The sequence below is a fragment of the Trachurus japonicus genome, chromosome 5 (genome assembly GCF_045865225.1).
Source record: "Trachurus japonicus isolate A0001 chromosome 5, Traja_1.0".
In the NCBI taxonomy this organism is placed as follows: Eukaryota; Metazoa; Chordata; class Actinopteri; order Carangiformes; family Carangidae; genus Trachurus; species Trachurus japonicus.
In genome coordinates, this window is record NC_140911.1 from 26,657,342 (window position 1) to 26,678,770 (window position 21,429).

At 39.9% G+C, this 21,429-nt stretch overlaps 1 protein-coding gene across 16 annotated transcripts in view; it reads right to left on the reverse strand.

Annotated features, from left to right (window-relative positions):
• Positions 1–21,429, reverse strand: part of igfn1.1 (immunoglobulin like and fibronectin type III domain containing 1, tandem duplicate 1) — a 38,141-nt gene that overhangs the window by 11,820 nt on the left and 4,892 nt on the right. For 5 of the 16 annotated variants that reach the window (XM_085777059.1, XM_085777054.1, XM_085777055.1 and 2 more), the window contains exons 3-15: positions 16,216–16,335; positions 15,321–15,463; positions 15,103–15,202; positions 14,942–14,989; positions 13,230–13,250; positions 12,756–12,789; positions 12,409–12,595; positions 12,161–12,274; positions 11,898–12,066; positions 11,378–11,650; positions 10,548–11,207; positions 10,016–10,120; positions 7,886–7,987 (exon numbers count right to left, since the gene is read on the reverse strand). In XM_085777059.1, the coding sequence (XP_085633185.1) occupies positions 7,886–7,987; positions 10,016–10,120; positions 10,548–11,207; positions 11,378–11,650; positions 11,898–12,066; positions 12,161–12,274; positions 12,409–12,595; positions 12,756–12,789; positions 13,230–13,250; positions 14,942–14,989; positions 15,103–15,202; positions 15,321–15,463; positions 16,216–16,335 (2,076 nt within the window). Of the gene's footprint in view, positions 1–1,394; positions 1,503–4,647; positions 4,756–7,885; positions 7,988–10,015; positions 10,121–10,547; positions 11,208–11,377; positions 11,651–11,897; positions 12,067–12,160; positions 12,275–12,408; positions 12,596–12,755; positions 12,790–13,229; positions 13,251–14,941; positions 14,990–15,102; positions 15,203–15,320; positions 15,464–16,215; positions 16,336–21,429 lie in introns of all 16 variants that reach the window. The other 11 variants (XM_085777052.1, XM_085777050.1, XM_085777049.1 and 8 more) reach the window with 5 other exon arrangements.

Genomic DNA, 21,429 nt, shown 5'->3' on the forward strand with positions numbered 1-21,429 from the left:
AGCAACAGAAAAGAACAAAACATTAACTTCAGTGCAGGAAGAATAGGGCGGTGGAAAAGGTGATATACGACTCAATGGTGCCATTGTGAAGTGGCTCGATTAACTTACAGTAATTGGTCTGTTGTTTTTCTGTGTGCAGGTACAGTAAGACTATTTTACTAGTACATATCACTTGTCACACTGATGAATTGTTTTATGGATACTTTGTAAAGTAGTAATAACACTAGTGACAACGTCCTCATACAGTATATAAAATGAAGCCATATGATTAATTCTAAAACAATTTAGTTCAAGAATAACAAATCTCAAAATCTCGAACAGGCATCTTTTATGTTTTTAATTGTAATTCATATGTCACTTTTTCCATCTTTGTACCCTCTCACAACAAACCTATAAATGAAAGGAACATGTATTTTACAACATGAAGACACACATGTCTGCAAACAGCAGACAGATCACACACAAGACACAAATGCAGACAAATGTCTTTGTCTACTGTATGTAAAGCATGAATGGAGGAGAAGACAGAATTTAGCATAGCATAGCAGGCTACACTAGTTTCTGTTTCTCACAAGAGGCACAAAAGACAGACACATGAAGATGTAGACATGTGATATCCAAGTATATGAATTATTAATGGCTTAGTTCATTTAACGGATGATGAATAAGTTGATACTGTACTTAAAGCCCAGGGTTTGCGATTGTTGTTTCTGCAAGACTTTTCAAGAATTGATAAGTAACATGTCCTAACTACAGCAAATATGGTTTCTGAGAATTGGATAGAATACAGGGTTTTTCCTGCATAGAAAATTGTGAGGTGGCCGTCCATCAAATTTCATATCGCCTGCGCTTCCCAACAAAATTTTAGATCTTGTCTTCATTGAAGATGTTGTTTCCTAACAAGCATTGAACTTAAAGGGCAAATTGTAGCTCTTAACAACTACGGCAATGTGGCGCTGTATCATAATCCGTGCATCAGACATCCAGGACTTCCAAAGAAGAGGAACAGAAACGTGCTGGGTTTTCTCCTTGCAGAAGGAATGTGTCCGGTGGCGCCCTGATTTCTCCTCTTGCCCTCCCCTGGTGTGCCGGCTTAGTACCACCTCACCCTCATTTTCAGTCAGGAAAAACCCTGAAATATGTTTTGAAATCCACCTGGGCCAACGGAGCTTTTAGTTAATCATGTGATCAGCAAAGTTGAGCAGTGTAAAGCTTTGTGAAGGGTCAGTGACTTCATTTAGTCAGTGTTATACAGTACATTTAATGTTAATGCAGCTGCATCTAAGTTAGGAAATGTTTCCCACAATTGTGAAATTGTGACAAGTCATTTTCTTTTTAAATGACTTTAGTATTGAAGAAGTCGACTACAACATGCAGTCTCCAACATCTCTTACCAACAACAGGTTCTTCAACCTCCACAAGTTTCTTTTTGGAACGTTTTCCTTTTTTCCCAGTCTTTCCACCATCACCTTGATTTGTGGTTTCCTCATCATTACTATCTCCTATTAGTAATAATAAATACAGTAGCTATTTACAGAATGCCACACATGACATTATGACAGGTCTAATCATTTACTGTCATATTAACGCAGACATACAAGTGATCTAACATAAATGGGCTTGTTTGCTCAGCTGCTTGCTCTCAGCATTCTTTTCTTTTCTTTTTAAACTTTACGCAATATTGTTATTTTGTTGATTTGAGGATATTAAGATATCAATGAAAGAAGAAGAGAGTTTTATCCTAAAGTTAACAGAAAAGACAAAACAACAGCAAGAAACAGTAATTCAAGTGTCATTGCATGGAAACAATATCAGCAGCAACAGAAAAGAACAAAACATTAACTTCAGTGCAGGAAGAATAGGGCGTTGGAAAAGGTGATATACGACTCAATGGTGCCATTGTGAAGTGGCTCGATTAACTTAAGTGGTCTGTTGATTGTTTTTCTTTGTGCAGGTAAGACTATTTTACTAGTACATATCACTTGTCACACTGATGAATTGTTTTATGGATACTTTGTAAAGTAGTAATAACACTAGTGACAAAGTCCTCATACAGTAGTCTTCATTTTTCATTTAGTAGAATTCAATAAAATGAAGCCACATGAATATTTCTAAAACAATTTAGTTCAAGAATAACAAATTTCAAAGGGCTCTATTTTCCTTGCGCAGCCGGCGCAGTGGTATTTTCCTCCAGTGCAACAACCTGCGCAGCGGATTTGGTAAATTGGTAAACTGCTGTGCGCCGAGATGGGTGTGGCCGCGCAGCAGGGGGAGGTGTCGACAGATTCAGCTTGGCACAGTGACAATTTCATGCCAAAAGGCGAGAGTGCGCCGAAAGCTCGCCGGCTCCAACCTGGTCTACTCTCAACGCAAGGCGAAGCGCAGCCGGCGCAGTGGTAATTTGACTGTCCAGCTCGCAGTGCGCACACGTCACCAAGACCTCACAGGCAGGTTTCCACAGTTCCAGGCACATTTAAATGCAATTAATAATAACAATAACCCCTATTTATTGTAACTATCTGAATCAGCACATACACGTATATCTATATCGATTGTCCCGTCACACTGATGACAGAACAAAGGCTGTCGGCATGCGTAATGGAAACTCAGCCTGACTGAATTAACACAGATGAAACCAGGGAGGGACTGGGACTAAAAAGCAGCCGTGGACGTCCCAAGAGCAGGACAGTGAGGGTGGATAACTGCATGTCGCTGCTGTGTTGACACTACACACTGTGCCGTTGTGATGATCCGCTATATTTATTTATTTACTTATTGATTTATTAGCGGGCGAGCGGCCGCATAGTCACGCGACCATAACGAAAAACTGAAAACAAATAAACTATCATCCCTCTCAGCAAACCACAATCAGCCTCGGCATCAGATACTGAGCAGATATTCACATCTCCCATCTCAGGTAAATTCTGAAGAAAAAAGAAAAAGAGAGACGCTCCGTGATGCCTCCTTTACGCACAGCTGTTTATTTATGTTGTGATCTGTGCACACGGGTTTAAATAGTAGGTTACTAAATATGAGTGTCTTTATTAATGGAAAAGAGGTGTATGTGTGTGTGTGTGTGTTTTTGTTTTTTTTGTTTTTTACTGGGCAACAGCTCTCAATATGTCAGAGCAAACCTGGATAACATCAGTAACCTCCTCCCTCCCAGACTACTTTTGCATCATCAGCCCGTGAGGTCTGTTCGCGCGACCATATATTGGGACACTGTGAGCTTGGACCGGACCAGAACATCAGTTTCCTCCCGTCTCACTGCTGCCTCCCTCTTCCACGGTGAAATCAAACTTGCGCCTCGCGCGCGCGGATTTAAAGGCGAGGAGAGGAGCTCATTTGATTGGTGAAGAACGGACTCGGCTGTGTTAAACCCACTCCACGCCTTCTCTCCGCCCTCTATGCCACTTGCACCGGTGGGAGGGAAGGAGGTGGGATTGCGCCCCACTGTGCTTTGCCGTGCATTGAACGAAAATTGCAAACTGCTCCCGGCAGGCGAAGCGCAGGGCAGATCCGCCACGCCTGCACCTAGTCTACGAAAATAGAGCCCCAAATCTCTTCTGAACAGGCATCTTTTATGATTTTAATTTTAATTCATATGTCACTTTTTCCATCTTTGTACCCTCTCACAACAAACCTATACATGAAAGGAACATGTATTTTACAACATGAAGACACACATGTCTGCAAACAGCAGACAGATCACACACAAGACACAAATGCAGACAAATGTCTTTGTCTACTGTATGTAAAGCATGAATGGAGGAGAAGACAGAATTTAGCATAGCATAGCAGGCTACACTAGTTTCTGTTTCTCACAAGAGGCACAAAAGACAGACACATGAAGATGTAGACATGTGATATCCAAGTATATGAATTATTAATGGCTTAGTTCATTTAACGGATGATGAATAAGTTGATACTGTACTTAAAGCCCAGGGTTTGCGATTGTTGTTTCTGCAAGACTTTTCAAGAATTGATAAGTAACATGTCCTAACTACAGCAAATATGGTTTCTGAGAATTGGATAGAATACAGGGTTTTTCCTGCATAGAAAATTGTGAGGTGGCCGTCCATCAAATTTCATATCGCCTGCGCTTCCCAACAAAATTTTAGATCTTGTCTTCATTGAAGATGTTGTTTCCTAACAAGCATTGAACTTAAAGGGCAAATTGTAGCTCTTAACAACTACGGCAATGTGGCGCTGTATCATAATCCGTGCATCAGACATCCAGGACTTCCAAAGAAGAGGAACAGAAACGTGCTGGGTTTTCTCCTTGCAGAAGGAATGTGTCCGGTGGCGCCCTGATTTCTCCTCTTGCCCTCCCCTGGTGTGCCGGCTTAGTACCACCTCACCCTCATTTTCAGTCAGGAAAAACCCTGAAATATGTTTTGAAATCCACCTGGGCCAACGGAGCTTTTAGTTAATCATGTGATCAGCAAAGTTGAGCAGTGTAAAGCTTTGTGAAGGGTCAGTGACTTCATTTAGTCAGTGTTATACAGTACATTTAATGTTAATGCAGCTGCATCTAAGTTAGGAAATGTTTCCCACAATTGTGAAATTGTGACAAGTCATTTTCTTTTTAAATGACTTTAGTATTGAAGAAGTCGACTACAACATGCAGTCTCCAACATCTCTTACCAACAACAGGTTCTTCAACCTCCACAAGTTTCTTTTTGGAACGTTTTCCTTTTTTCCCAGTCTTTCCACCATCACCTTGATTTGTGGTTTCCTCATCATTACTATCTCCTATTAGTAATAATAAATACAGTAGCTATTTACAGAATGCCACACATGACATTATGACAGGTCTAATCATTTACTGTCATATTAACGCAGACATACAAGTGATCTAACATAAATGGGCTTGTTTGCTCAGCTGCTTGCTCTCAGCATTCTTTTCTTTTCTTTTTAAACTTTACGCAATATTGTTATTTTGTTGATTTGAGGATATTAAGATATCAATGAAAGAAGAAGAGAGTTTTATCCTAAAGTTAACAGAAAAGACAAAACAACAGCAAGAAACAGTAATTCAAGTGTCATTGCATGGAAACAATATCAGCAGCAACAGAAAAGAACAAAACATTAACTTCAGTGCAGGAAGAATAGGGCGTTGGAAAAGGTGATATACGACTCAATGGTGCCATTGTGAAGTGGCTCGATTAACTTAAGTGGTCTGTTGATTGTTTTTCTTTGTGCAGGTAAGACTATTTTACTAGTACATATCACTTGTCACACTGATGAATTGTTTTATGGATACTTTGTAAAGTAGTAATAACACTAGTGACAAAGTCCTCATACAGTAGTCTTCATTTTTCATTTAGTAGAATTCAATAAAATGAAGCCACATGAATATTTCTAAAACAATTTAGTTCAAGAATAACAAATTTCAAAGGGCTCTATTTTCCTTGCGCAGCCGGCGCAGTGGTATTTTCCTCCAGTGCAACAACCTGCGCAGCGGATTTGGTAAATTGGTAAACTGCTGTGCGCCGAGATGGGTGTGGCCGCGCAGCAGGGGGAGGTGTCGACAGATTCAGCTTGGCACAGTGACAATTTCATGCCAAAAGGCGAGAGTGCGCCGAAAGCTCGCCGGCTCCAACCTGGTCTACTCTCAACGCAAGGCGAAGCGCAGCCGGCGCAGTGGTAATTTGACTGTCCAGCTCGCAGTGCGCACACGTCACCAAGACCTCACAGGCAGGTTTCCACAGTTCCAGGCACATTTAAATGCAATTAATAATAACAATAACCCCTATTTATTGTAACTATCTGAATCAGCACATACACGTATATCTATATCGATTGTCCCGTCACACTGATGACAGAACAAAGGCTGTCGGCATGCGTAATGGAAACTCAGCCTGACTGAATTAACACAGATGAAACCAGGGAGGGACTGGACTAAAAAGCAGCCGTGGACGTCCCAAGAGCAGGACAGTGAGGGTGGATAACTGCATGTCGCTGCTGTGTTGACACTACACACTGTGCCGTTGTGATGATCCGCTATATTTATTTATTTACTTATTGATTTATTAGCGGGTGAGCGGCCGCATAGTCACGCGACCATAACGAAAAACTGAAAACAAATAAACTATCATCCCTCTCAGCAAACCACAATCAGCCTCGGCATCAGATACTGAGCAGATATTCACATCTCCCATCTCAGGTAAATTCTGAAGAAAAAAGAAAAAGAGAGACGCTCCGTGATGCCTCCTTTACGCACAGCTGTTTATTTATGTTGTGATCTGTGCACACGGGTTTAAATAGTAGGTTACTAAATATGAGTGTCTTTATTAATGGAAAAGAGGTGTATGTGTGTGTGTGTGTGTTTTTGTTTTTTTTGTTTTTTACTGGGCAACAGCTCTCAATATGTCAGAGCAAACCTGGATAACATCAGTAACCTCCTCCCTCCCAGACTACTTTTGCATCATCAGCCCGTGAGGTCTGTTCGCGCGACCATATATTGGGACACTGTGAGCTTGGACCGGACCAGAACATCAGTTTCCTCCCGTCTCACTGCTGCCTCCCTCTTCCACGGTGAAATCAAACTTGCGCCTCGCGCGCGCGGATTTAAAGGCGAGGAGAGGAGCTCATTTGATTGGTGAAGAACGGACTCGGCTGTGTTAAACCCACTCCACGCCTTCTCTCCGCCCTCTATGCCACTTGCACCGGTGGGAGGGAAGGAGGTGGGATTGCGCCCCACTGTGCTTTGCCGTGCATTGAACGAAAATTGCAAACTGCTCCCGGCAGGCGAAGCGCAGGGCAGATCCGCCACGCCTGCACCTAGTCTACGAAAATAGAGCCCCAAATCTCTTCTGAACAGGCATCTTTTATGATTTTAATTTTAATTCATATGTCACTTTTTCCATCTTTGTACCCTCTCACAACAAACCTATACATGAAAGGAACATGTATTTTACAACATGAAGACACACATGTCTGCAAACAGCAGACAGATCACACACAAGACACAAATGCAGACAAATGTCTTTGTCTACTGTATGTAAAGCATGAATGGAGGAGAAGACAGAATTTAGCATAGCATAGCAGGCTACACTAGTTTCTGTTTCTCACAAGAGGCACAAAAGACAGACACATGAAGATGTAGACATGTGATATCCAAGTATATGAATTATTAATGGCTTAGTTCATTTAACGGATGATGAATAAGTTGATACTGTACTTAAAGCCCAGGGTTTGCGATTGTTGTTTCTGCAAGACTTTTCAAGAATTGATAAGTAACTACAGCAAATATGGTCGCTGAGAATTTGATAGAATACAGGGTTTTTCCTGCATAGAAAATTGTGAGGTGGCCGTCCATCAAATTTCATATCGCCTGCGCTTCCCAACAAAATTTAGATCTTGTCTTCATTGAAGATGTCGTTTCCTAACAGGCATTGAACTCGAAGGACAAACTGTAGCTCTGTGCAACTACGGCAATGTGGCGCTGTATCTTAATCCGTGCATCAGACATCCAGGACTTCCAAAGAAGAGGAACAGAAACGTGCTGGGTTTTCTCCTTGCAGAAGGAATGTGTCCGGTGGCGCCCTGATTTCTCCTCTTGCCCTCCCCTGGTGTGCCAGCTTAATATCACCTCACCCTCATTTTCAGTCAGGAAAAACCCTGAAATATGTTTTGAAATCCACCTGGGCCAACGGAGCTTTTAGTTAATCATGTGATCAACAAAGTTGAGCAGTGTAAAGCTTTGTGAAGGGTCATTGGCTTCATTTAGTCAGTGTTATACAGTACATTTAATGTTAATGCAGCTGCATCTAGGTTAGGTTTCCCACAATTGTGAAATTGTGACAAAGTCATTTTCTTTTGAAGATGACTTTAGTATTGAAGAAGTCGACTACAACATGCAGTCTCCAACATCTCTTACCAACAACAGGTTCTTCAACCTCCACAAGTTTCTTTTTGGAACGTTTTCCTTTTTTCCCAGTCTTTCCACCATCACCTGTGGTTTCCTCATCATTACTATCTCCTATTAGTAATAATAAATACAGTAGCTATTTACAGAATGCCACACATGACATTATGACAAGTCTAATCATTACTAACGCAGACATAACAAGTGATCTAACATAAATGTACAGTATGTTTTTTTTTCTTTTCTTTTTTAAACTTTATGCAAAATTGTTATTTTGTTGATTTGAGGATATTATTTAAGATATCAACGAAAGAAGAAGAGAGTTTTACAATGAATCTTAAAGTTCACAGAAAAGACAAAACAACAGCAAGAAACAGAAATAAACATCAAGAGAATTGTAATAATTAGGCAGAAGAAAAAAAGAGGAGATTAATATCAAAACACAAGCGATGGTAATTACAATATCACCGTAATTATCATCCATCCAGTGTTTTGTTCGCTCTTGAGTATGTCTCACACAACATTAATGAAAACAGTAAGCATAACAATTAAAGCATCAACACAGAGCAAGGTAACAGTAACAACAACGACAGAAAGAAGAACATTAACTTGAAGAGGGTGGTGGAAAAGTTGATTTACCATTTAATTCACACAATTCTTTTATAGAGTCATTGTGGACGTTTAGACTATTGTGTTACTGTATGTCAGTTTTTCACATGATCAAATGTTATCATGGAAACTTTGAATTTGTCTGTTGGTAAATCACTTTTCCATCTTTGTTCCTGACGCAACAAACTTCGACATGAACAAAGCAAGATATTTGGCAACATGAAGACACATGTATCACACACAAAACACAAATGCAGACACGTGTCTACATTTATAATTAAAAGAAGAGAATACAGAATTTAGCATAGCATACAGGCTATATTAGTTTCTGTTTCTCATAAGAGGGACAAAGACAAACACGGAGATATGTGGACATGTAGATTTGTGGTATAATTAATGTTATGTTAATTTGACAGGTGATGAAAGACTTAATACTTTAAGGGTTTTCATTTGTTTTTGGACTGAAAACCAACCGAATGGGATACTTTTAAACTCATAGTCTGTAGAACTGCATGGCTTTTGATGAATAGATATCTCTAAACCAGTGCTATAATCTTACACATCTGGATAAGGCCGGTTTGGTTGCTGAGGCTTGACAAGACTTTTCAGGAATTGTTTTCAATGGGACATGGAGCTTTTACTTATTTGAGTGATGGGCAACATGGAACAGTCATGATTTTTGTAAAGTGTCTGTGGTTTAATTTAGTCAAGGTTATATACATGTATTGTTAATGCAGCTTGATCTACAGTGGCAAGAAAAGTACATCACCCCTTTGGAATGACCTGGTTCTCCTGCATTGATTGGTCATAAAATGTGATCTGATCTTCATTAAAAGATGGAGGCAAACAGTGTCTCCGAGCTAACAATAATAAATTGTTGTTTCTATTGAAGCCATTATAATATTAACAGTGCTGGTGGTAAAAGTAAGTGAACCCTTGTTCAGCACCAATAAAATCAAGCAGGTTGTCCTGTAGCTGCTGATTGGACCTGCACAGTGGACTTGGACTTGGCCACTCCAACAGTTGGATTTTCCGTCACTCTTTGACCCCAACGAAGTCTGGTGTTTTCAGTAATTGTCTTGTTGCGTTACCTAGCTTCTACTGATATTGTTCTGTAAGAGACCTTGATGAACTTGGCTGTTGCTCTGACTGTCTTGATTATGTAAATGATCGTTCTGCTCTGTGCCACTGACATCTATCATCTCAGATGGACACAGACCTAAATTATCTATTAACACTTTCTCTAAAGGAATAGTCTCAGTGAGAGGAGTCAGTTTGGAACTCTTCACATCGGCTTCTTTTGAACAGCAAAGAACATGTTACATTGTGAGTTGAACTAGATTGTGTTTACTGATAACTGCTATGAAGATCTGACCATATTTTAGGACACATTTATGCATAAATGAAGGCAATTCCAAAATTCTTGCCATGTTAAAATTTTCCTGCTGTTGCGATGTTAAAGTCATTTACATTCCTAAATGACTTTAGTATTCGAGAAGTCGCCTACAACATGCAGCCTTCGATATCTCTTACCAACAACATGTCCTTCAACCTCTGCAAGTTTCTTTTTGGAACGTTTTCCTTTTTTCCCAGATTTTCCACCTTGTTGATTTGTGGTTTCCTCGTCACTACTATCTCCTATTAATAATAATAAATACAATAGCAGCTATTTACAGAATGCCACACATGACATTTTGACAAGTCTAATCATTTTCTCTCATATTATGCAGACCTAAAGATTACTTGAATCTAAGAGGTTCTTTCTTCAAAATCTATTGATATTGGCCTGTTGATTTAAAGATATCATAAAGTAACTATTAAGAGAATTTCATAATCAACCTGAAAGTTCACAGAAAAGACAAACAACAGAAAGAAGCAGTCTAAACATCAAAAGAACTGTAAAATGCGGACGAAAGAAATAAGGGAGATTAATATCAAAACACAAAGACATTAATAATGACAATAATATTTTGGAACAGATTTCTCTGTAGATATGTCATACATTTGGTTACATCCTGCTAAGCATTCAGAAGAAGATACATTAAAATGTGAATGAGTTTCTTACCTATCACTGTATCTGGAACGAGGGGACCATCTCTCGCACGTCTGCGTTTTCCTTTACCTCCTTCTCCTCCCTCTCCTCCTTCACCCTCTCCTTCCAAGTCGTCATCAGAAAATTCTAAGGAGTCAAAGTCCTCATCTCCAAATTCTCCTCCAACTCCTGCTCCTTCTCCTCCTGCAGCCCCACCGGCTCCTGCCCCTCCTGCTCCTGCAGCTCCATCTACACCTCCTGCTCCACCCGCACCGCCAGCTCCTCCAGCTCCTCCAGCTCCCCCAGCTCCTCCAGCACCTCCAGCACCTCCAGCTCCCCCAGCACCACCAGCTCCAGCAGCGCCGGCAGCACCATCTGCACCACCAGCTGCCCCAGACTTCATACTTTTCCCAGATGCTGCCCTCTTTGCCCTTGCCTTAGCCTCAGCCTTGGCCCTGGCTTTGGCCTTGGCTGCTTCCTTTCTAGCTGCTAATGCCTCTGCTTCTGCAGCTGCATCTGCAGCATCTTTTTCCTCTTTTTCCTTCTTGGCCCTTTCCAATTTTTCTTGCATTTCTTTCTGATATTTTTCCTGCTGCTCCTTAGCTATTCTCATCAGATCTTCATCGTCGCCGCCTCCAGCCACAGTAGTTTTGCGAGCTGCCTTCTTGCCCTTGCTGGCAGGATCTTTGTTGGCTAAAAGATAATGTTAAATGCATTTAAATTTTTAGCTGAATTAAACAATTATTTGCTGTCAGGGAAACTATCTGCAAGATGTTCCATATTTATGCATGCTACTGGCATTTGTGTCGTATAATGAGAATCCCCAAAGATTAGAAAAAGTCGAAAGAGAATCATTTTCTCACCTTCTACTACAAGCCAGGCATTGCAGGATTTGATTCCTGCCACGGCAGCATAGATACCAGCATCCAAAGGCATACAGTCCCGCACAATCAGCTTGTGAATGAGCATATCTTCAGACACAATGATTTGATGTTTTTCACCATTTGTGAGCGGGGCGTTTTTGCCAAACCATTTGATCTCATTCATGGGGGCACTCAGGACACACTGAAAGAGGGCGTCCTCTCGTTCTTCTGCCTTGACCTCTCGTATTTTGACGGCAAAGTCAACTTCAGGTACTGCAGAATTTCAAAAAGGCGCAGAAAGAAGCAGACACACCAGGTTTAATTCCTTTCATCTGTCCTATACATTTACTAAACTGCCTGGCCTGTTCAGAGTCATGTTAATCTTCTAATTTTCTTTGCTAACTCTAATATAAAATAAAATGCTTTGGATTGGAGTATAACAGATCAGTGACAACTGAAAATAACTACATTTACTGTACTTAAATACCATTTAAGCTTGTCCACTGAAGCAGTTACTTACCTTTGAAATCGCTGGAAAATACATTGACACCTTCAACATCCACTGAGTAGAGTCCAGCATCATCTTTACCCAGTTTACTAATGGTGAATATAAATTTCTTTCCAATTTGTTTCAAACTATGCTTCAACCCCTCGCCTTCTTCTTTGCTGAATGCGACCATGATACCATCCTGCAGAAACGTATGGACATGTTTCCATCCTTATGCATCCAGAGGTAGTGAAAGAAAAACAAAACAAGACTGAAGTAAGCACTTAGTCACTTACCTTGTACACAAAGACTTTGCTGTTAGGATCCTTGAGGTCCATGTCCAACTCAATTGTCGCAAAGTCTTCAGCTGTGACCTCAATAGGTTTCAGTTTAGTGATATGGGACACAAACTATAGAGGAAATCACAACACGAAAAATGATTAAGGGAAGAGATTCAAGACTGTAGAGTTCAAGCACAAATGAAATGAAAGAATAAAAAGTGTTATGGAGATGTTAAAGCAGTCCTCCATCAGATGCAGCATACCTCTGCTATCTCCTCCTCTCTTTCTCTCTTCATTTCACTAAGTCTCTTCAACATGCCTCGGAAGTCTTTAATGCCGTACTCGGCACAGATCTTCTCATAATCTTTCTTGTCCGCGCTAAGCAGGATTTCCCAAACCTTCTCCTCATCTTCCATCACCTTGCCGTGCTCACGTGTACCGTCAGGGTTTCTGCAGAGTGAGAGATTTCACTAATTTCACCAAAGTCCTTTGGGAGCAATTGCTCTCATCTTGTCATATGAAAGTAAAATATGAGCAGTGATGACTGAGAAACGCAGTGTAACCAAGTATTTGAATAGACAAGCAGCTGAGTTCACATCATTTCACTCACCGTTTCTTAAGCTGTTTTCTGATGTCTGTGATGTCTGAAAAACCATAAAAAACAGTCCATCACTGTGTTACATCATGAATCATCAATGACAATTAATTAATGGTGTATGGGACTTTTTTATTTCATGCCTTGTTCAATTTCCTATTTCCTTTTGACAAAATACATTTTTAAACTTAATAGACAAGACTGGTCATATTATCGTTATTGTCAAAGGACAATTCTGCAGGTCTTTTTAGAGATAAATTGTTATAAAGGTGTCTTTCATGCCTGTTAGGTTAATTTGGATCAGAAAAAGCAGTGTTAGGCAGATCGGCAGATCATGTTGTGGCGTCTCTAGTGTCAATTTATCAGTCACACCGACGTAATTTCACAGTTTTTCTGAGTTAAATAGCTTTTCAGTAGCAAAGCTTCTTTTGATCTACAGTAGTATAGCAAAGTTATCATATCCACACAAAAATACGTTTTCCCCATGACCTTTTAATGGGTCGTTCCGGTCTGAAATAAAACAAAGCCAATGTGTGAGGCTACCACAATACATGTACATATACATATATAAAATCACTTTGATATCATATAACTGTACTTGGGCTGATGAGTGCAAATAAGGAGTATTGGCTGAAGTACTTTTGACATGTTTGATAGCTTAGCTTGCTATATTCCTCTGGGGGTGAATTCAGTGTAGTGAAGCTTCACTTAAAGGGACAACGAGGAGTTTCTATTTGGTTATAAAAAAGTCTCATATTAATGTGGATGAATCTACGTTACCCACACTCGTTAATGGGCCCATTTTCGATAAATATATTGTTTTGTCTCTATCAGCCGGTGCATATTCTCATTTGCCCAGGTCATAGTATTTCAAAGGAGGTTAAATCGAAAGCAAAGACAAATAACTAAGTCCAGTTGCTTTCGATTTACCCTCCTTTGAAATTTTGTCTCTATCGTTATTTTGTTATTATTAGTGGTGGTGGAAATGCTGGTCGAGCCGACCAGCGTTTCTTTACTTTCGGTTTCGTGGCGAGTCATGAGAATAACGCCGCCGAATCACCGTTTATGGTCGGAACTACGATGGTATGTGATCGTCTTCCAACCTCTGACTTTAATTCTTGATGAATGAAAACATGAGTCTGTCTTGTGCCGGTCTAAGAATTTCACGGTGCGCGGAGGCTCATAAATGTAGTGTGAGAACACTTCGCTTTTCCAAAACTCCTCGTTGTCCCTTTAATGTAGTGTAACACTTAGAGCTTAGCTCACTAAGCAACAATACCCCCAGCCACTGACGGATCAAACATCACGGTGAGCTGTCTCCTTCACTTCTTTCAGACCTGACACAGCTGACACAAGTGACAACTTGATCTCTGAAGTTCTCAATTTTCAGTCAGTTTCTAAGAGAGTCATTAATGTGTCAGCGGCACCGCACTGATGTGGCAGATGTACTTTGTGACAGGCAGATTTATCCCAATAAATTCCATTAAAGGGACAACGAGGAGTTTTGGAAAAGCGAAGTGTTTTCACACTACATTTATGAGCCTCCGCGCACCGTAGAATTCTTAGACCGGCGCAAGACGGACTCATGTTTTCATTCATCAATAATTAAAGTCAGAGGTTCAGATACCGTCGTAGTTCCGACCATAAACGGCGATTCGGCGACGTTATTCTCATGAGCGTCCGCGAAACCGAAAGTAAGGAAACGCTGGTCGGCTCGCCCAGCATTTCCGCCACCACTAATAATAACAAAATAACGATAGAGACAAAACGATATATTTATCTAAAATGGGCCCATTAACAAGTGTGGGTAGCGGAGATTCATCCACATTAACGTGAGACTTTTTTTATAACCAAATAGAAACTCCTCGTTGTCCCTTTAATGAATAAAATGTCATGTTATGAAAATATATGTGGTGATGTTGTAGCATTGATACCTTAGATCAAAACAATCGACCTCTATTCATGTTGGAGCACAGCTGGTTGTGTCACGTTTGTAAAAATGTGATACTGATTCTGAAACTGGTATATGGGCTATATGCACTCTTTGAGTCTGACAGGGGTAGGGGCAGTGCATTATTTTGTCATAATTGAAATGATCTACCGTGACCCAAGAGCCAAACTAACACAACTTGTCCTGCTAGAAAATGATAGGATAAGATAAAACTCTTTATTTATTTAACTCTCTCTATTTGAACTCTCACCTTCTCCTGATTGTGTCTTTTTCAATTCCTTTTCTTTGGAAAATCCAACTGTAAACAAACAATATCATCAGATTGCATTACTTGTGGATTGCATATTCTCTGGAGGATACATAATTAATAAATTATCAATTATCTGACACCGGAAATAATAAGAATCCTACCAGCAATGACATTCAAGACAACTGTGCAAACAGCCCTTCCATGTTCATTTGTTGCATAACACTTGTAGGTGTCAGCGTCCTCTGGGGTAACCTTTGGAAACTATTGAAATGCAAACATAGAGTTAATGGCATATGTATTACAGCACTCACAGCAGCATGTGTTTTAAATGGTCTTCATGTGTAGCTCATACTGCAAGTGCCACACATGTAAAGCTTACCGAAATGGTGTGTTCGTGGGAGGCCTCGTCGTAATTTTGTTGGCACACCTCTGGGTGAAATACTATCTCTCCGTTTGCTCTGCTCCATGTCACAGCAGGAGTGGGATCTCCCACCACAATGGCTTTAAAGACGGCAAATTTACCTGGAAGGGGACCAAATAAAGATTTCATTATGACAGATACTGTAAGTCATTGCTGTGCTTTTAGTAGGAATTGCTGTGTTGCGGATACATGGCATGTTTTCATACCAGGCCCACTAACTTGACAATCAAATTAATTAATTAATCTTTATTTAAAACAAGGAATCACCTCAGATGCTGTTAAACAATTTGTTGGATTGTGGTTTATTTTGGGATTAGATTTAAAAATATATACTATATATATGATGGGAATGTTTTCTTGTTTTTTGTCACAGCAAATAGCAGAAAGAATGCAGGAGTGAGGGAGGAGAGAGACTGGGGAACGTCATGTAAAACTACGGCAGTTCACGCTCGCTGCTTTAATCTTGGGCCCCAGGACGCTACCTCATGTTTATTTATTTCCATCTACAGCATGTGTCTCTGCACTAAGGATTGTAAATTGACATGACTGAAGCTCATTGTGAAATGACATATTTTCTCCCTTTCACAGGTAATGGGAGCAATTAGGGGTTTGTTTTTTTCCTCAATGACACTTCATCACATACACAAACCTGAGAATTAATGCAGTTATGTGGAAAATCCCTTTCACTTTGATTTGTTTGATTGATCATGTGTCAGAGTGCGGGGATTTTTTTCATGAAGTCTACATGTTGCTTGTTGTTGTGTCTGATTTGATAGGTGAAACAGTTTGAGCCAGAACATCCATGACTGTTCCAGTGTTGTGATGACGGAGGAAGAGGAGGAAGAGGACCTACCTTCTTGAATAGTCAGGGCGATGGGTTTGCGGGTGAAATCTGGAGTTGACTGTCCTTCTGGAAGTTCCTCCTTAAACTGCGTTATCATGACACCGGGCACTTTGGACTTCTTCTTGATGCCTAATTACATAAGAAGAATAATAGAACTGAGAAGAGCATGTTGTTAAGATGCGTGGTAAGAAGTGTAATGTGAGGTGAGAAAATATATACTAACATTCATCATTTTTGCACAGTGTATTCATGAAAACATGAAAGCAGTAATGACTAATGTTCAGGTGCCATCCTCAAATGAGTGAACTAAGTACAAGGACTCTTAAGAAAGGCTTACCAATACTGTATTCAGATTTAGTTCAAACGTGGATGAAAAATACAAATCTAAAACCCAGACAAGTTACCCAGTATACATTTGCCAGTGTAAACTTCACACATAGACACATTCAAACATACGTGTCAAGTGTTCGATCAGAAAAAAAGCTACATTTGGGAATAAAAATGCCACATTAATAGATTAAATATCCAAAGGTTTATATGTCTAGGCAAAGATAAATGAAATACCTAAAGATGAACTCACTGAACTCAGTAGTCGGTATGGTTGTTTTTAGGAGCTTAATTCTTTTTATTCCTACTTATTTTAAGAACATCAAGCACTTTCTGTATGAACCGAGTGCCATGTGTAGAGGAAAAACAGCAGCAAGTGCAAATGTTCTGAACCAAATTAGCATGACTCTCACCGTCACCTCAGACCTGACCCCACCAGAGGGTTACTGTACTCGCTCCTCTACTTTCTGGAAACGCTGTTGCTCTTTTTGCAAAAACACAATACGAGCAAATCTACATTCCCACCTACGCTGCTTCTCCTGCGCTTTGGCTTTGCTTTGCCACTGTATCCTCACAACAAAGTTAACATTGAGCTCTCCCACTGGATTAAGAGTGCCTATAATGAGCAACCCTGTAAGACAACAATAGGGTCAGAAGTCTAAGAGCTTCCCAGTGGGACTGTGACTGTAATTTATGCATTCAGACAAAACTCCAGTTGTATAAGTCTTATTTTTAAGCAACTGTGTAAAAGAAGACCTGGCAAAATTGGATGTGTATTAATATACTTTGGCCTGTTGACATTAGTGGTGAGTGTTTAATCTTGATATAACCATGCACAATAAATATAATAATAATATTTAGTGTGATAATACCGTACATTCACTTGTCTTGACATTAACATAAATGTTTGTGGCATTTATGTGAGGAGGAACTTTGAGTTAATCAGGATGTGGACGAATCATGTTCACTGTTAAATTGATTGTGGTTTATTTGAAGTTGGTTGATGTTACATTTGTCCTTGTCAGGTCTAGTGCTGTTTATTTCCATTTAACCAATAAATTAATTTGCAATGAAGAAAAAAATAATACTATAATGCAGTCTATTCTTTTTTAGCTCTCCTTTCTAGAGATATACAGTAAGATATTAGATTACCTGAATACACAAACTTTAAAAATCATCTACAAATTCTAATTCACTAATTCTCCACTTATTAGTCAAATTACTAGTTCATATTTTGTGTCCACAGAGCAGAGGCATTATGGACTAGTACATATCTGAGATTTATACATCCTCTATATTCACCTTATATACTGTATTTGTTGGATGGCTTTAGGTTCAGTGAGGCCTAAGGAAAATATTATGTTGACATAATTGGGTTCAACTGAGGCTGAATATTTTTTATTTATTTATTTTTACAGTAGCTTGTTTTTCTGTTTTTTTTTACCTAGCTCTCAAGAAGCAGGTTTCAGGTAAAGTTTTTAATATTTAGCCATTGAGATTTTTATGTGATTTAAATAAGGGAAGTTGTAACAAAAACTGTGTGGAAGGTCCTGAATGGTGACATCTGAAATGAACCAAACCACCTATGCTCCTGTTAAACTACACAGTTATACATTATTCTTAATTCTGAGCACAGTTCAGTCTAATTTTGTGAACAGACACAGGAAAAGTCGGCCACAATTGTGTGTGTGTGTGTCGGGGTATGTTTAGGGAGCCCAGTCCGGCCCCGCCCTTTGCAGCTGCTACTGTACAGTTAGGTCGACAAGGTGCAAATGATATGGTTCCAGCCTGGCTCTCACGTTGAGGCATTTGAAATGTGTGTCCTTGGAAAAAGGCATTGATGCAGGTTTAAGTCTGTTACAGAAGTGCCATGAACTAACCCACAGCAGTCTCGAGGGGGGCATCGCCAACTGCTGATCACGGGGGTTCAGCTGGTCCGACGGTCCCTGGTCTTTTATTATTTTCACTTGGCACGAAAGACCTGCAACAGGCAGAATATTAACTATAGAATATAGTGTTTTACCAAATGAATAGAGGGTGGCCTTGCATATTGCAGTCTGAAGCACACTGGAGGTGAATTGCTTGCGGCGGGTGCTACTGAACAGTACGTTTTGTATGTTGCAGAGCACTGATAACACACGATATGTTTGCATGGAGGTACTGATCAGCCTATTAATGTAGAACAGCAATTAAGACTGCATTTTTAAGCCAAGCATTGATTTCATGGGTCAGTCAGCAGAAAGTTTTTTTTCCTTCTTTTTTCAAGTGTTATTGGCATAAATATGGCACATAAAGATCCTGTCAATCCTGAGCAGAATTAACATGACTTATGTGCTTTATACTGTAGCTGCTGTGTACAAATATCTTAGGTTTTAGGATTTAGATGTATTTTTGAGGCTTTAGATATGTGTGTGTGTGCTGCCACACATATTTTGTATACAGTCCTTATCTGAAATGAGCCTGTGGCAAAATGTAAGCCTTTGAACAGGAGGACTGTTTACACCGCCTAAGAGTTTTCTACAACACCATATACAGGTGTAGGACCAATTTTGAAGTCTTTGATTTGTTTTGATTTTGCCTTTCTTCCATGGTTAATCGACTCCTTTTTGTCGTAGCCAGGCGTGATGATGATAGATTGTTACCAGAGTAAGTGTTCCTTAAGAAGGCAATGATTGAAATTGTACACTTCATCAGAAATGAAAGCAGTGGATAGAGCTATTTTTCTTATTCCTCCGATACTTTCTCTTGTTGATTGATTTTTTCCTCCCATTTCTTCTGTACAGTGTGATTCATTTGCACTAAATGCAGCTCTAATAATGCATCATTGTCTGGTTCTTGAGTGAACCTGATGAATTTTGTTATCCTACTGTATACCACTCATTAGTGTATGTAAAGCTGCACAGAGTAGAACAGGCCACCGTTAAACCTGATTATGAGGTACTTTATTGACTGTTGTATTCTCTGCTTTCATCCTGTTTCTTTTTACTTTTATAACTTTGTGTTTTTCTCATTCTCTTTCATACAGAAATGCCTTTGTGTATGGTACATACATTTGACTTTGGTATAAACGAATGAGTGATTAACAGCACAATCAGAAAGTTTTTCAAAACCTGCTGACTCTCCAGTGCTGTTGTTATTGGCTGACGTTGTCTGTGTATTTCTCATCACTGCAGCTTAAGTCAGTTGCCATCGTCGGCTGTGACTTTGCAGATCCTTGCCACTCGGCTTTCCCAGTTTGAAGCCAGATAATTTATCCATTAAATAATTACAAACTCTTTGTCAACAATGACAAATGAAATTAGACTCTATCATACTAGTCACCGTATTAAGATGTCACCTTTATTTCCCTTATTTATTTATTTATTTTTGGTGTGTTCCCTAATACGGACTATTTCCTTCATTGTCATTGTTACAAGAGAATGAGAAGTTTAATCTGTGATCATACTGAGTCCAGCATCTCGAGGAGGAGTTCACACACTTGTGTGTTACCTCATAGTTCCCTCTGAATATTTGTCACAGTGATACAAGAATTCAAACGCTATCGAGAGCTGTGTGGAGCTTAAGGGCTTCTGGGGGTCATGGGTGTCATTCCAGCTGATTAGCTGGAGAACTCAATGTTATGTATTTACTTGACAGCACATGGTTCTCTGAGAACTGCTTTGAACTGCTGGGATCATAGAAATTGCAATTTTGTATCTGTGGCAGTCGCGGTTGTCCTAGTGAAGCCAAGGAGAGCAGAGAAAACGTTGAACATATCAAAGGAGCATTGAAAGGGAGGTGACTCGGTTTGGTGTTTATCGTATAAAAATACTGTACAACCTCAAAAACGATTTGCCTCTACAGTAATATTTTTTTACTGATACCGAACTTATAATGTTTGCAGTTCATCAGTATTAACTTGAGTTTACAAGTTAATTACATTTTAAGCTTGGCGATTTCTCAGTTTTTTAAGGGGGCACTGGGGTGGCCAGTCAGATTAGTGAGATGTATGAGGCCGTGCCACCCCTGGGAGATGTTCCTACAGAGCAAGTTCACTTATTGAGACTGAACTGTGCCAACATAATGTACAGGATGTTTTTTTTTTAAAAGTGGCATTTTTGGCTTTACATCACGAGATACAATAGACACATGGCAATCAACCGCAGTGCCCTCTAGCAACAGTCTGCAGCCAGTATTCATATGGAGATTGTTGAAAATGTCACAATGAAATGCATCTGTTGTGACACTGAAAGCTGAATCATCCACTTTGGATGACACCTTTCAAGGAGTGATGAAGGTCACATCACACATGCAACTCACCCAACATGGAGTCATGCACTTGCAGGAGGTGAATCGTTTGTGTAATTTGATTTCTCTTTTTGCTCGCATACCTTTGTCGTCTGGTTGAACTCCCTCAGAACCGTCGACTTAACACGCAACGTGACAGCAGGAGAGGGAACAGGACAGGTAAATATTAATCCTGACAAAAGCACCATGGCAGGTTGGAACTTCGACAGGATTACGGACACATAATAAACATGAAACACCACAGAATACATCATATAACCCAGGAATGGGAAGCACGAACACAGACACAATTTGAGCAGAACAGAATCCTCAGAGGACACATCACGTGACAGAAAAGTTGTTAGTCATAGACAAAAGATAATACAGCACGTAAGCAGTATGGTTACAGCAGCATCTAGACAGTTGTGCTGTGCAACTGCTGATTAGACTTGTTTCAAGCTCGCTCAGGCATTTCCTCACGGCCGACATCTCAGGATGATTCCTGTGCAGTGCTTGAGAGAAATTATGTGCAGATAACTTTGGACAAAAGCAATTTTTGTAGGGAAATATTTTCAAATATGCCTTCATTTTGTCTTCTATCAGACAAAGACAGCATTTCACATTCAATTT